At 39.5% G+C, this 17556-nt stretch overlaps 1 protein-coding gene across 1 annotated transcript; it reads right to left on the bottom strand.

Annotated features, from left to right (window-relative positions):
• Positions 1-698: 698 nt before the first annotated feature.
• On the bottom strand, positions 699-12236 carry hyal6 (hyaluronoglucosaminidase 6). The gene is made up of 4 exons (XM_047596610.1): positions 11668-12236; positions 3714-4683; positions 3392-3481; positions 699-2298 (listed from the first exon to the last, which is right to left on the bottom strand). The coding sequence occupies exons 2-4, from the start codon at positions 4647-4649 to the stop codon at positions 1810-1812; spliced, it is 1515 nt and encodes a 504-aa protein (XP_047452566.1). The 5' UTR covers positions 4650-4683; positions 11668-12236; the 3' UTR covers positions 699-1809.
• Between the last annotated feature and the right edge of the window lie 5320 nt (positions 12237-17556).

The raw sequence follows: 17556 nt of genomic DNA, 5'->3' as shown, positions 1-17556 counted from the left end.
CGTGCATGCATTTGGGATAGAAGCTTTGCCTATTTCTTAGCAACACCCAAAACAGTGTTTGACAGCGAAGCCTTCCCTCCTTTTGCCCGTGGGACTATTGTTAAAGTTTGGTGATGTGATCATGCTGCCGCAGTTGGCTCTGACTCATCTGACTGAGTGGACAGTCATCACCAGACAGCAGATTCTCTCGGGTGGCTGATGAAGTGCTGGCTGTGATGTAAGTCTCATTATAGTCATTATCCCAAATTAAACAGCACCAAGTGTTAACTAAGTGAACTGTCCTCTAGGGAAGGTGTTGAGTGAATGTTTTATGATTTTTTTTCTTTTTTTATTAAAGGCTAATTTTTATTTTGTTTTCCCCCTGGAGAAAATGATCTCCAGTTGAGATTTATCTGCAGTTTTTCTCTGAAGTATTTTCAGTAATCAGCTGTTTGCAACAGACTAAAGCACCCAACCCTAGAAGTCAGTGGTCTCCTAAGTTTCAACGCTCACGTTTAGCTGCAAACTGTATATTACACTCTGTGTTAAGCTGTGTAAAAATCCTTGGCTGTTTACATTATAGCATAGTCAGTGTTCCAACTGTGTTTCCTCATATAAAAGTCTGGTAGAAAAACAACCCTTTTCTCAACCCCTCCTCCAAACAGCTCTTTTTGAAATCTCACCATTGCTAAGTCAGAAAATGAATACCACAGAGGAAGTGTCTCTTCCCCTACAAATTTTATAGTTTCTTGCAAAGACTTGAGAGCAAAAGTTGATGGCCGATACAAACATCACATTCAGCACAGCCTTCTGCAGTACTCTATTCTCTCTTTTCACAAATGACAACATTTTAATCTGAGGCTACAGAAAAGCCAAGATGCAGAATAACTACAATCACTCAGACCAGAGTAAAATATTATTGTAGCTTTTCAGATGCATGTAAGTCCACAAACTTCTCAAGCATAATTTACCCCTTTTCTGTGTATTTAGCTATAGTTTGTCAAAATTATGGCTAACATTCAAAGAGTACAATTGAAGTGCCCTTGTGAATGAGTTGTTTGAGGAAGAAGGCACAACTTTTCGTACTGGTCCTTTAAGCACACACGGATGTGATTCTTAAAAGTGAATCTGTTTTAAAGATACATTTCTAAAGTCTCACTGAGAGCTTATCAGAAAGACATCTAGAGAGAGGTTTTCCCATTCCGGTCAATACCATAGACTGTGCATAAATATGGATAACACATACCTACTTGTTTGCAGTAACCAAAATCCCAGATTCTCAAGGTTGCAGGCAGTGCCATCTTGTGAGTTTTTATTTGATTAATACTGCGCTCTGCCTTCCCCCCACTAGTTTCAGAGAAATGCTGGATTATACACTGTACTTCTTTATTTATTTATTTTTCCCATCTCTCTCTCAGTCCAGACCGCTTTAAGGAGCAATTGGCATGGCAGCCAGTAGTCATCATGAGGTCACATCCTCTTCCTATAGTCTGAAATACCTACCTACAATCAGAAAAACTGACTCTTGAGTATGCATGAGAGAAACTATCCTTGAAAGAAAAATATCTGACGTATATTTTAGTCCCATCCACCAACATGGAGGAGGCGAAGCTTATGACCTATACTGGCCAGCCAGCCACCAGGGAGAGCTCTACCTGCTTTAGTTTCACTTTTGAGAAGCTGCTCTGCCATCCATCTTTGTTTACAGTTTATGGTCAGTACAGTCTGTTTTATTTAACTAGTGGACATTAGAGGAACTGCAGCTCATCACAATTCAGGTCTGGCTAACATTCTATAGCAACTGTCTTATCCTAAAATAAATTGTGGTGTCTACAGTATGAGACACTTGATAATCAGACAGAGTCCCAGGAACATAATGACACACAAACAGGAGAAATGGCAGGATAGAAGGAGCAGGATATCCCCTAGCAGGCTGTTCCCCCGAGGGTGAGGCAACGGGATTGCAGGCTGGGATGGGGGAGAAGGAGGGAAAGGAGGCAGAGCCTGGGGCATCTCACAGTAAACTCCTGTCCAACCCTGGTAGCACTGGCAGGTGAACTTGTGCCTCATGTCCAGGATGTCGTGGTTGTTCAGGTGACCGCTGACATGGAAGGGGGAGCCCCCGGGCCCCGGGTTGCGGTGAATGTGGAAGAAGCGCGGGTTGAGGTGCAGGTAAGCACCCGAGTCCAGGCTCTTGCGGACACACCTACCATTCTTCTTGCACAGTGCTTTGCTGCACAGCTTAGCAGCCGATGTGACGTTGATAACATAATGTCCCAGTGGACCGTCAATGTATGTCTTCACAGTCAGGCAGTTCCTCTGGAGAGTAAAGCATATACATACAAGTCAAAAGTCTGAAATAAAGATAGTACAGTTTTTCATGATTTAAAGCAGTAAGCACTGACTGTCTCTTCTCTCTCTAATCTCTCATTCACAGTTTCCAAACCAACCTGTCAGCTTTTATGTTGGTGTACCTATTTTGCAGGCATTTGCTTTATATTAAAGGTATTGTTTACGATCATCAGCTATGTGCTATATTACTAGATCCTACATGTTTCCTCCAGGTTGGTGTATGTATCTGTAGTTTGTTTATCTTGTGTCTCCTGTTCTTCTTTTCTCTCTATCTTCTCTGTTTCTAGCAGGCTGGCCTTCAGCAGATGGGTCCCTCCATATGAGCTGGGTTCTGCTCAAGGTTTCTTCCTGTTAAAAGGGAGTTTTGCCACCGTCGCCCTCAGGCTTGCTCTGGAGGTTGCAATCTGGTTTTTGTGAAGCGTCTTGAGACAATTTGTATTGTTAGTGGTGCTATATAAATAAAATTGAATTGAATTGAATTGAATTGAATTGAATTGAATTGAATTGAATTGAATTGAATTGAATTGAATTGAATTGAATTGAATTGTTCTAACATCCCACAGCTCAGATGTGTACTGTAGAAACAAACATATATGGAAAGACAGGTTATATTACCACTAATAACGACAATCTCCTTTAAAGGCATAAAGAATGTGGACTAACAAGGGCCAACTGATTGACAAACTTGGGTTAATTTTCTCCAAAAGAATATAACGTTCAACACTGAACAAGACACTTAACCCTGCTCCCAGTGCTGGTGTGTGAATACATAGGGTATAGGGTGAGCGAACTAGTGGGCATGACATTGTGACTGTAAAGAAATAGCTTTGGGTACCAATGGATAGGTAAAAATACAAGGCAGTTTAAGAAACTAAAGTTTTGGGCAAATCAAAACTATCATATGTCATAATGTCCTGGCTCTAATAGATCTGCTCTGATGACCAATTGCACAACAGCTTCTCATCTTTTCAGCTGTAAAACAAAAAAACAAAAAACCAAAAAACAGAAGTTGTACCACTCAGCACACCACTCTAAATAGTGTTATTGATTTAACTTTTACCTGTGTTCGAGCATACTCTGAAGATCCCCAGAGAACAACACCTGATGCTCCCAAGGCAGCACTCTCTCCAATGGTGTGAACCAGGTCACTCTTAAACATAAAATACAGATGCATATTTGGGAAGCAAACAGCTCAGAGTGCATTATAAATCCATAGTTCATACTGGATTTTGAAATAGGAAGTTATCAAAATACAAATAAAAATAATGATATACAAATAAACAATTCAGCTACATACACTTGTGGTCCATGCAGAACTAACAACCAGACACCTCTACTTTTCTGCTTGTCAAAATGTCAAGCTAAACAATTCTCAAACATACCTCTGAAAGAACTACAAAAGTGTAGGCATAAAAAGGTCTGGAGTAGACAAACACAGGCAATGTGAAGTCCGTACGGGCAATGGATGCTATCCTCATGGCTTCCTTGACTCTATAGTGGACAAACTTAACAGTGTTGGGGGAGGATTTCAGCTCATAGTCCAGGTAGATGGAGGGGTAGAGGGCCGTGCTCTCCTTCCACAGCCACATCAGATGGTCATTGCGAACATGTTCAACATTGGGGCATTCGCCAGTGTAGCGATGTGGGTGCTGCTTGTAGCCATAGTTGTAGCAGTCTGGGAACAGGTAAAACCCCCATAGCCCATCTGGCCTACGACCTTCAGCCAGTGCCAAGGTTAGGTTCATGAAAGATTGCCCGGCCCTTTCAAAACTTTCCTTGGCTACATTCTCTACTTTGCTCTCAGGCCAGTTTGGATGAAGTTTCCGGATCTGTTCTTTAGACTTGTTGCGATAGATGTCTTTTGAACCCCAGTTTCTGACCCACTGAGGCCTCCAGTTCTCCCAGTCAATGACACCTAGACCTCGAAAGTCCTTGTGAGGAATCAGTTTGTCAATGTCAGCCCTAGCCTTGTTCAGATGCTTGGATAGGCTCTGGTTTTGCGGCAGGCCACCATTGATAGGGGCTCCAGAGTTGGAGTAGTATGGATAATATCCCAGATGGCTGTGGTAGAATATGGTGACATTTGGTCCGCTGAGGGTTTCATTGAGATTTGCTACAATATCAAATACACTAAGATCCAAGTCCACCTTGAATCGAAGACGACATGACTCTGTAGGTGCATTCCATACTACAACAAAAGGCCGATGAGGGATCAGGGGTGCCCGGGCTGGCTTCGGCTGGTCGCCCCCAACTTGGAATATCACTACTATGCCAACCAACAAGACATGTGGCAAGAGATGGAGCCCCATCAGTGCCATGGCCCCTGGTTCCTCATGGAGCAATTAGTGAGCCCTACAAAGAGACAGAAAAGACATTATATGTTCAAAGAGTAAATAAACTCATCTTAAGCCTCAGTGAGCAGGCATAATCAGGCAGGCCTTGGGAGGACATGAGTGATGATCGCTGATGTGAATGCTCTAAATTCCGCAGCACAACACAACACAACACAAAGCTCTCCTGTTCTCTGACAGACCAGGTCTGATGGAGGGATATCAGTAGAAATCCCAAAGATGACAACAGTGACACTAAAAACAAAGAAAGTTTTAGCTATTTTAATTCAATCCAGAACTCTTCACTTCAGTAACTTCAGTATTTTTTTTTGTAACATACTGACAACACAATGCTTTTGTGCACAAACACAAAATAAAGAAAGTCCAGCTGAGAAGTAGTTTTAAAAAGACTCAAAATATAGAGCTTTCATTAAGAATCCTCACTTACTGAATCACCTTGGAAAAAATGTTCATTCTCAGGATTCTGATTGGGTGCTTTTGTCCTGACCTCTGTAGTAGCCTGTGTCACTCCACAAGGACTTGTACAAAAGTTCTACAAGTCGATTTGCCTTTTTTCAACAGCTTTTGGATATGACCTGGATGACTGGGAACCTTCACAAACATAGCCAGAGTCACAATTTGTTGTTGGGTCCATGTCGTATCTCCTCCAAAAAGCAAGCTTGGAAAACAGAAAAGTGAATTTTGGGTACTGAATTTTTTGCTTTAAAGCCTAAAACCCCATACTGTATATTTTCATGTACACATACAGTATACAGACAACATGTGTATCTTTTTAGCTGCAGCTTTTATTCTCTCTTTATTCTCATTCTTTTGAGACTGTTCCCTACAGCTCTGTATGTAAAAACACCCTACACCGACCTCAACTAATTGCTGTTGGCGCCGCCTCATATGCAAGTAATTCATATTTTAGTTTTTCCAAAGTCAGGGGAAAGACATTGTGACCCAAATCTTAGGAAACAAGGCCACTGAGGTTGCCTCCAAGGATGCCATGGAAAATCTCCCATCATTCTTTGTTCAGGATTGTAACCAGAGCAGCAGATCAGGAAACCACTGGTGGGCTGAGGCTTCTCCAACCATTTCAACTTTTCATTCATGTGAGGAGGCGCTGGCCTGCAGCTGAAGGCTCGAGAACTTTATGATCACAGTCACTTTGGATGTAGATCAGTAAGTGGAGTTGGAGGCGAAGGGATTGGAAGCAGTAAGACTCAGAGTTATAGTCACACATAAATTGTTGAAAGTCTTCTCATGTCTTACTAAGCTCAGGAAGGCATTTCGTCAGGCTGTATGTCTAGCACCAGTTTCATAATCCTTTCAGCTGCAAGGTTTTTTCTGGTGATGGCGATCCAAGACAAACAGAGTGTGGTAAAGTTTCTCAGACTGTTGTCCAGACCACGAAAGTCCTGAAGTCTCTGGAAACACAGTGGATCCAGACCACCAAAAAGACCCCCCAAAAACAAAGTCAACTGAGACAGAAGACAAGCCTGGTCGGTTTGATGTTTTGTCCCAGTCAGACACAATGAAACCGTTAAGAGCAGCTAAACTCAGATAATTAGATCCAGGTGAGGGTAGGGGGTAAATTGCCACTGTGAGACCAACATAATCCAACTTAAGCTTAGCCACTTAGTGGTGTGTTGTCTCTGTGGCTGTCACTGTCAGCTAGCTGGTCCTCTGCATCGAACCAGACCGCAATATCCCAGCTATAACACAGAATACATTGGCACAAAGTTTTCCATTGACAAGTACATATGTTAGTGGATCTTAGTTATTTAGGGATTTATAATGTTTAGAATTTTCTCATTGATTCTTATCTTTGGGGGTTTGAGTGAAATAATGTACTATGAAATTTTGGAGGATCTGTAGTAACTTGAATTGGCTAAGTTTTCATTCATCACCAGGCTGAAATTTAGTTTTTCATTTAGTTCATTACTAACTAAGGTTGGCTGTATTTTATTTTTACGACTTTTTAGCCAATCTTGGTAAGTTAACATAATTAACCATTAAACATTATCCCTGCTCAACATGAACATTTACCTCAAAGTACCACTGAACCTTAATCCTGCTATGAAGTGGTAAAATCAACTTAATGCTCTGGAAGGGCAGTGACCACACACGCACGCATGCATGCATCACACACACACACACACCTTATCACACATACAAGCACATACACACACCTTTTATGTTTTTTGTATTTTTTATTTTTTGTATTTTTACATCTATCTATCTGACCAGTGGATCACCAAAGTGAAGTAAAGTATATTTTATATATATATATTTTAGTATATTTATTTTGAGAGTTCAACCTTGATCAACTATGACTTGTAAACTGCTGACGAAGAAAAGCGACCCCAGAATATGTTGTGTTAGCTTATCATCACTAGACAGGTTGCTGATACTGAGCTGGACAGATGAGAACTTACAACACAATCACTGTATCTTTGTGTTTGTTTTTAAATATTTGTCTGTACTGGGTCATTTACTCCTCCCCTTGGTTCTCAGGGTGGTGCATCATTTAAATTCTCCCAAGAGTTGCTACAGGAACTACTCTCTCTGACCTATCAAACATATTATAGAAACTACTTATTATATGCATTTGCTTCCTTTATGATCAAGCTACATGCAGTCACATTCAAAATCAGATTTTGAGTTTGTGCACAGAAATTTGACTCCAGATTCCAGTGAATCCACCAAGCAGAATACAATACAGCAAAATGTGGACACACAAAAGCTGAACAAAGTTAGATCCTAGATATTTGTGTTTAGGCCTTCATTGCCAGGAGACTTCCCTCTACTGGCCAAAAACCACCACAGCTAATTTTAGCTGTTTGCATTAATGTAAGTAACATCATGCTTAATCATCCCCTAGTTACACACATGTTACAAAACATGTGCAATCCCAAGACTGACCCGTTGTACAATGTGAATCACTGCTATGCTGTGATCTAACTTCTTTGTGCCTGTGTTAGATGGGCTTTATCTGTAGCATTTTGCTAGCAGTGATGTGATGTGTTTGGTGGTCTCTGGCTGTCCTGAATGAATCTGAATGCAGATGTCCAGCATGTGCAGTTAAATCTGGAAACTATGATGCCATTCTTGAATTAGTAGTTAATGATGCTGCATTAATGTCCAACAACCTAGACAGAGGGACTGCCATTATGCACCAACACCACACATAATGGGGTGTGCTATGAGGAGGGGTGGGTTAAACCACAGAAACTCTGAGTCAGACTGCTGATTTGACTCCCTACATGTACGTTCATGGATTATGTGTGCTACAAATGTGTCTGCAAGACGAGACCGCATGTTGTACGTTAAATACGTCTATGAAACAGAGAAACCTGATCTGAAAGTGGATTCAGTACTGGTACAGGTAGGCCAGAGGAGAAATAGACCTTTAGATCTGATCCAGAATGTCGACCTGAAAAGACTCATACGGCAGGATGATGCTGGAACAATTGCAGCAAGCACAACAGTGGGGAAAAAGCAAAAATAAAAAGACATTGTTTCTTGCATTCCACATTTCATGTCCCTGGAGAACACAATGTGATAAAGTACTGTACTTGAGTAAAACATACATTAGCAAGAGTATCATTCGGACCCACCTGTCTGCTTTGAGAAACCAAGAGGACCTTTTGTCCAGCGTAAGAAAATACATGTGTGCTCCACTGGCTGAGAATGCGTGAATGACATTATATTGTGTTGCATTTATACTGTACATGCAAAATGTAGGACTTTATGGGTCATTCTTCTAAAATGATCAATACAATTGCAAACATAATACATATACTGGGGACTAAATGGATATTTTCTCAAATTAAATTATTGTTTGGATTAATTATCACGTGTTCTTGTGTAAATTCTCAACTGAGGTAAAAACGTGCTGTAACAAAAACTAATGAAAACAGACTCAGAAAGTAAAAGCATTACCTTATCACGCAATAACTCACATCATAACTCACTCTAATCTATATTTGGTTCTACTTAATTGATATGTAATGAATATAAATTATCTATAAATATATAAAATGTTACAATTGAAGTCTTCACTTATGTGAGAACTATGTGAGGAGCTTTTGAAATGTTTACATGCTGGCCAAACATAATTAGTTAAATCAGCTAACTTTCATAATCATGGGATGCTATGTTACGACTGGTGATGACCAGTCTAGATAATCTACTAGATCATTTCTAGATAATCTACAAAAGATTAACAGGGCAGTAAGTATAACAGCAAAACTGTGGTAGGTCTTGATCGTCAGTGACTCACAAATTCTATTTATTTATTGTAATTTCTTGTATTAGATGTACACTGACCAGAATGCAAAGGGGTTGAATTAGTAAAGAAATACAAATCTATACATATATAAAGTATACATAGCTATACAATATATACTGATGAGCCACATCATTAAAACCACTGGCAGGAGAAGTTAATGACATTGACCATCACATGACAATTCAGTGTTCTACTGGGAAATGTTTGGACCTGGTATTAATGTGGCTGTTACTTAGAAATGTAGCACTCACCTAGACCAGACCAGACACCCCCACCCCATAGCAATAATCCACACACAAAAACTCCCTAGGCCCCTCCCATCAACCCATAGGACCCCCACTAGCAACATCTTGTTACCAGTCACCACAGGACACCCTCAGAAGACCCATGTCCATTCTCTGATGAGTCACAACTGTTTTGGAGACACAAGGGAGACCTACACAATATTAGGAAGGAGGTCATAATGTGATGCCAGTTTGATGTATTGTTTATCAAGAAACAAGTAAAACTAAAGGTGAGTAAATGAAAGTCCAGATGGAGGAGCGCTGTACGTGGATCCTCTATTGACCATTATTGAACCATATCAGCTTACACTGAAAAATATTCATTGTTTTCAAACATTTTGGTTTAAACGGTTTATAGGCACCTAATTTATTATTAGAGCAATCTGCCATATAATTGAATACACCAACTTCATATTTACATAATAAACCTAAGTAGGTCTAAAACTACTTCACACTTCCCATCATTGATGTGTTGTACAAACTACTTCATCTGAATCCTCCTGAAGGCTTGATTCACCAACTCCAACACACATGGTAGATCTTGTTCATTTTCAAGTTTCAGTGGAGTCTTGATTATGTTCATGTGTGGTTTTCAGGCTGTGGTCTCTCTTTTGCAGTTTCCAGATGTGATTTCATGGTTTTATTATAACCAGCATGCCACACTTCTCTGCTGTCCCAAGGACAAGCTGACTTTTACATTTTACTTTTACTGTCTGTCCACCCATTTGGTATGTCATATTTGGTGCTCACAGTATGCCAAATGTCCTTGTTCAATTAGTTTGATGAAAAAATCACATGGGTGGTGCTGCAATGTTTATAAGAAATGTACCAGTATTAGAGTCTGCCTTAACCTGTCACTGACTGGACAGATTATTTAGGGTTTACTTCATTTTTTGGGCTTCAACGTGTATATTTTAGCTTATCCTACTCTTTCCTAAAGTCCCCAGAATGTAAAGTTATTCTGTCCCAATGACAAAATGTTGGGATTATGCACTGTTTCTCAAATGGCCACAATGTGCTACTTAAAAAACAAAAGAAAACAAACCTGTCTGTATTGAAAGTGAGTTATCCAGGTCATGGTATATCCAAAAACAGCAACTGGGCTGTAACCCTCCGTACACAGTTAAAATTTTCACTATAAATTTACGGTAATACTGCCTAATACTGCCTAATAATTACTTTACTTTGACAGTAATTCTGCAGTAATTTACTCTGACAACATTTATTTCACTGCAATACACTAATGAATGAATGTCACAGTAAAATGTTATAATGTTAAAATATAATAATTTATTGTGGTAAATTACAGCAAAATGTGAAGTCCTGGTAACATGTTACAGTGTGGGTCCTGTACTTTCTAACTGGAACACTGGAGCACTGGAGCCCCACAGGGCTGCATACTCAGCCCACTGCTCTTCACCCTAACAATGGGGTTCACTCACACAAAAACCTTTCCCTGTGCACTAATGGAAGCATAGTAGTAGTCTGTAGAAGTAGATCTTCCAAAATCCAACACACTGAACTCTATAAAATCTTAAAAAATAGTATTGTAAGTAATAGTTTATATAAATAGTTTCTCTTAAAAAAAAAAAAAAAAAAAAAAACCTAAACAAAATTTTCATTTTACCATTGGAGAAAATAATTTTTAATACTCACAAGCACAGGTCTTGTGGCAATCAGTGTGTATGGCTGTATCTCCAATTACCACTCCCCGTAGACCATGTTGAAATGCACAACATTACAGAAAGAAACATGGTACAAAGGTTGTGGTGTCTATTGCTAATTTCGCCATTGCTGTAAGAGAGGTGGGCCTCATCTTTATGTGAATTTTACTGAAATTAACAAGAATAAAGGATTTTGCCCAAAAAAGCGGTGTGCTCTTCATCTTCCTGTTTCCTGTCACATATTATGATATACGTTAAATTCTCATCATTTGCATAAACTTAAAATTAATCACCTTGAAGTCACTTTCCCTCAGTGTTTAGCAAGATAAGCCTTCTGTGGCTATTCACAGCTGACCAAATCCTTTACCTGGTGCTGGACAACATTAGAGCACATAAAAAACAAATGTGGACACCGTCAGACAAAACCTATATTGTAAGTAATGTACGATAAATTATTTTGATTAGTGCCAGTTCAGCTGTCATAAAACCACAGTGAGGCTGATGGGGTGAGCTTTTATGAGTAATAAACATGAGAGTATTTACAGTTAATGTGAGCACAGCAGGGGATTTTAATGATCCACCAAGAAGTACAAGGAGACCACACATCTTCTACACATCAGTTCTTGAAATAAACTGTTGAACTGACATTATATTAAATACATTTTTACATCCAACTGTTCCATCAAGCAGTAACAAGCAGTGGATTTTTAAACATTATGATGAGGTTAATCCCTTTTTTTTTTTTTTTTTAAATTACATACCTTCCCTTCTTCTGCTGACTCTGCTGAGGCTCAGCACTTTGTTTTCCTTGTCTCTTGGTGATTTAAACTTTGGAAATCCATGAGAAAGAGCTGCAACATTGTCCCTGTCCCTGTCTGAAGGGTCCCCTGTGTTATTGGGGCAGAGATGTCCCTCAATTGTTAGTTTAGCTCCTCCTTACCAACCAACAGAACCCCTAATTACTGGATGAAAGAGCAGATAACATAGACAGCAATGGATCAGTAAAAACTCATTACCCTGTGATTGGGGTAAACTGTTGGGAAAACACTTTTAATTAACTTTAACTGCTTACTTAAGGTACTGAAATATATGGCTAAACACACCGCTTCAGGTGGACCAGGCATTTGCTTACACGTTTAAATCCACTAAAGTTTTGACGGCGTGGTACTTTGCACTGGCTTCCATGTTACACTGTTATACTGTTATGGTGATACCATGCCTCTTACTGCTGGGGCCTCATGGTTTACTCACAATCAAATTATATAATTCCCTGATCTGACAAATTTCCTGCTGTTTGGTTTGATATAAATAACAATAACAACATGCTAAACAGCGAAGGCTAAAGTGACTTGAACTGATCCTGACACTTTGGTGACCTTGTAAAGGTATTCAGGTAATTTTGCACCCAGTCTGTATTATTCTAGCTGCAAAGTGACTTTGTACAACCACACCTCTTCATCAGCACTACAAAAAAATGTCTAGAAACATACAGCTGCAGCTATGGAAACAGACAGGCTTTGCATCAAAGTTTACTTTTCATCACACTTCCTAAGAGCTGTCACGCAATATCACCTCAAACTGGCTGTGGAGTAGCTTACGTTAGCTAAACATTAGTTTATATTAGATAAAGCTTTAGCTAAAATATTCCCTCAAGAAACAAGTGAACAACTTTACCTGTATAAGCCAGATATTGTATTACTTTCTTTCCTTGGACCATCACATTCCACATCCTGTGGTCTGACATTTTTTCTGTCTGTTTAAGTCCTGGAGTGTGGACTACCAGCAGAAGAATATATAGCTTCTGCCTGTGCTCCGTACAATGAACAGTCTGGAAAAAAATGTGTTCTGACTTAATGCAAAGCAGATTTTAAATGGGCCACAATTCTTATAAAATTGCCAGCACCCTCATCTACTGAATAGAGTAGAATCTTGTACTTTTTTAACATACAATACCAAACAATCTTCTTCTAATTTACCCTCTCAACTGCTCAATCTTGAGTGTTTCGTCAGCCTATAAGATGCATTCAGTATGTTTACAAAAACAAAGAAATCTTTTTTTAATAAGCAAGGTTGCGTGAATTTTGTGTACTTCAGTTAGTCTGATCGAAAGATTATGATTTGGAATAAAATAAGTCAGTTCTAAGAAAGGGGCAGCACAATCAGTCAAACAACCCCCCACGACCTCTAGAGGACTAGCGGTCTTAGAAGATGAGATGAGACTTTTAAGATAGGAGGGCCTTTCTGGGTTTATCACTGCAACCTTGATGACAATTGCAGTTATGGAATGGAAACAACAACTACATTTGGTTTGATACAGGAAAGAAACAACATAAAAGTCTGATGTTAGCGCTGATGCCTCCCAGCATGAAGGTTCGAGTCCAGCTCGGGCCTTTCTGGGTGAAGTTTGTATGTTCTCCCTGTGTCTGCATGAGTTTTGTCCGGGTACTCTGGCTTCCTCCCACCTCCAAAGACATGCTTGTTAGGCTGATTGGTGACTCTAAATTGACCCTGAGTGTGAGTATGAATGGTTGTTTGTCTCTGTGTTAGTCCTGCGACCTGTCCAGGGTGTACCCCGGCTCTCGCCCGAAGCCAGCTTGGACAACCAGTGGGAACCATTGCAGATAGCAGGATACTTTTGTCTGTAAGCGACTGGTTGATTTTTATACAATCAATCAATCAATCAAAAAAACTTTATTGTCACTAGTACATGTAACACCGAAATTAGCCATCAACCACACCTTTGACGTACCGCTGTACAACACACACACTGCAACAGCTTGGTTTCATTATGCAGAGCAGTGAATTCGAGACAGATCCAGTCAGCTGTAAAAACATTAGAAATGCTGAGCAGAGCAGGCTGATGTTAGTGCTGGACGACAAGTGGAAAGTGGAGGAACAAGGGGCAAGGTCAGTTTCTATTAGGCTTTGTCATCATTTACAAAGTATTTATTTCAAATCAGCTAGCATGCAACCATTTGATTTCCTTCTCACCTGCATTAAATAGGCCATAACGTTTTATCATACAGCACTTTTTTAATTTCATACAACACACATATTTAATACTGATCAATCATTTCTAGTCACAATAATACTAAAAGACACACAAACACACATTAATCTAACATACAATCTTTATTGTATGCATTACTTCCATCTGCTGTTGCTTGCTCTTAATCTGTAGGAATATAGAATTTAGGTCTGTTCAGCCCTTTGGTTCAGACTGAGCTATCCTAACAACTATCAGAGGAACTGTAAAAAAACCTTGTGGCTGTGACTGTGGGATTGTCTGATCTGTTACTGAATTGAAAACAGGAAACACCCCAGACAGACAGGATGGTGCCCATCATGCTGATCTGAAGCAGTTTTGATTAGATCACAGATCACTGGCAGACTGAAAAACAGAAGTCCAGAGGAGGATTCCAGTGCTCATGGGATTAGCTGCTAGCTTCTTGTTCAACCAAAATGAATTATTTCCATTTATAAATATAACCTCATTAGGTTTAGGAATATGTTTAGATGTACTGTGCATTGCATACGTCCCCCCGATTGGTGAGTTGAAAACTTTAACAGTGGTAATTGTTATTTATTAAAGTCAAAAACAGGCTGCTATGAGCTGTTAACAGTGCTACTAGAAATAGTGGTTCTTCGTTTCCTTCAACTGATTTAAATGAAAAGTTGAAGCATTTATGAAATATGGTTACTCTTCAGGAGACTTAATAACTCCTTCAAAATCTCCTTGACTTACAAACATGTCAGATACACCTTCTCAGAAAAGGTGCTTTTGCTATTGTTAGTGTTTGTATTCTTGTATTTTATTGTTTGTAGTTTACTGTAAAACTGTTCAAAAATGTGACTCATCTTGCACTCATGGGCGTTGTACAGTTGCTCTTTGTCACTCATGTGTATCCATGTGCCTCCTGCACAATATAGATAGGGACCCACTCCCAAGTACCATACTGGTACTAAAGGTGAAAACCAAACCTGAGCTCCATAAGGAATTCATTAGTAAGACCACAACTGCTACCACTTTCATGCAGATGGAATGATGAACAAACTAGGAAGCTGGACAACAGATGAGGAACAGAGAAAGCAGTCCATTTACTCAGAAGCAGAATTATATTTTCATATGTAGTCTCCCACGCACACGTATTGCCTCCACACACCCTACAAACACCCATAAACTCTTTAAGATTTGCCACTGAGTGAAGAGGAATGGTATGAAATAAACAATGACACAGCATGCAGAGTAGCTCAAAACAACTCCAGAATCATGTACATTCAGTGATATAATAATCTAACAGGGATGTCATTGCATAATGAATGTGTTTCGTTGTTAATGCTTTGAACTTTTTTAGTGTGGTATTGCTCCCTTTTCTTCCTCTACTGATGACAGGAGAGGTTGTACAGTGCAGTGCCTGACGCCATCTAGTGATGCCTCAAGTAAAATACATACAACATACAGTACACAATTGGCATACTTGTCTGTTTGATTTCACTTCTTAACAAAACACTCGGTTTTGTTTAATAAATGTTGACTGCGATAATACTTGATGGAGAAAATTTTTTTATTTGAGTTATCCAATCCAGTGATGTACTTCATTACATCATTACATCCAATGCCTTGCTACACTACTACAGAATGTCCTGGAAATATCAAAAGTGAAAGTGCTTGAAGTGTTTTTTGGAAGCCATATCATGTATGACATTATTAGAGAAATATTGACGCACCAAAGTGGAATGAGCACTTTTGTGTTATAAATGAGGTTGTAAAAAGAGCATTGATGAAAATCCTTCACCCATAGGAGACGTCAGTCTAAATAACTGCCAGAAGAATGATGAAGGATCACTTTTCTACATTTTGATAAGTGACTCCTGACATAAAAAGAGGAAGAAGATTATTATCGTCATCAAATCCCTCTCTGCCTTACAGGGTCTCCTCTGTAGAAAATCACTGCTGCCATCAGCAGCTCCTCCCCTCCGACAAATCCACCATCTGTTCAAATGAAGATAATCACAGTCGTCTGTTTTTCACAGGTGTTAAAAAAAACTAAAGGCAATGAGTTGAACAAATGTTGATTTGTGAGGAAAATGCTCAACTACATCATCCATGCTGGTGGCCCTTTTTCACACATGCAGCATGATATTGATGTTCAACTTAGCGTGCTAATATTTGTTGCAGCCAAGGATCATGGATATATTTTTGTGTGTGTGTGTTTTATTCACTTTTTTATTTTTCAATGGGGACTGAATTATATTAGTCTGGACCAGTGCGTAGATAGACAGGCAGATAAACCTGCATGACCAGTGAGATCGGTATTAAATATGCAAAGAAAGTTCAGTCCCATATTCTGGACAAACTTTATTACTGCAGTTTCGAGGGAACACAAGCCAGATTCCAGTCATGTGAAGGCTCTCCAATACTTGTGAATGGTCATTTAACTTTGTTTACTGTTTGGCCTCAGCTCAGCGTTTTACACAGTGCAGAAGCAGCTGGTCAGCAGATTACATTAGTGTTAATGCCGCTGACAGACTTTAACCCTGCTACGCGCGGACAGCACCTGCATGACGCCGAGCGACGCTGCTGTCTGTCCATCTGCCATCTCTGCTTTCATAGCCCTCATCCTCATTTATTTGTATTTAATAAAGGAGTGATGAGACTTTGGCTAAAATGGTAATGTAACCAATCTGACTTTCAAATCAGAGCAGCATGTTCTTGCTTGCTTAATTTGGAGATACCACTTGATGCACAATAAGAAAACATGAAAACAAAAACATTGGACAGCTATCTAATGTGTGTGACTGGTCGTGCAAAACATTTGAAGGTCCCCTGTGGCATCTGGCACCAAGACATATGATCACCTAATAAATAGTAAATGTAGTTTCTGTTTGCATTTTGTGGTGGGAAACCTAGAATGTTTTTCTGGCCATTCTGAGCCTCAATCTTCTGCGCACCCAATGATACATCACATGAATGAATCTCTGAGAAAGCACAGATGAGATGAAGGCACAAAATACGAAACCAATCGTTTTGGAAACAGTATAATTTCATATTGTAAAAGGAGGAATGAGGTCAAAGGGTCAAAGTTCAAAGTGCATGTTGTGATGACACAGGATGTCCCAACTGTGTGTGTGGCTGATGCACTACGAGAACTATAGCAGGAGCAGTAGGTACTAAAAGTCAATAGTAAAATCCACAAGGGTCATTGTAATGTAACTGACATCATCTGCCATTTTCCATGTTACATGTGTCAGAAAAAAACAACAAAAAACGGGATGTTGGTCTCGCATTGTTTCATCATGTTCACTAGTGTACATGTGTAAAATGTTTTAGCATAAAGAAAACAGCTACATATAGCAAAGGCCTTGTTATCATTAAATATACATTATTTGGAAGTGCTCTACAGATAAGTGGAACAATCTCCTAATGAATACAACACACACACACGCAAAACATCACAGACATCACTGAAAACATAGCTTCTATAAGTCAGTGGAGATGTTGCTTGTGGTGATGATACACCAGAGATTTTCCAAATAACATTTTTGCAGATTTCACTCATAGTGCCTCTCCGTGTTTGTTTTAGTTTATTAGAGTCTACAGATAATGGTGGATGGATGTAATGGTCTTGTATTGTATACAAAGTGGAGAG

The sequence above is a fragment of the Mugil cephalus genome, chromosome 10 (assembly GCF_022458985.1).
Source record: "Mugil cephalus isolate CIBA_MC_2020 chromosome 10, CIBA_Mcephalus_1.1, whole genome shotgun sequence".
Taxonomy (NCBI): domain Eukaryota; kingdom Metazoa; phylum Chordata; class Actinopteri; order Mugiliformes; family Mugilidae; genus Mugil; species Mugil cephalus.
The sequence above is the reverse complement of the archived record's forward strand: the minus strand, read 5'-3'. Positions and strand labels throughout refer to the sequence as shown.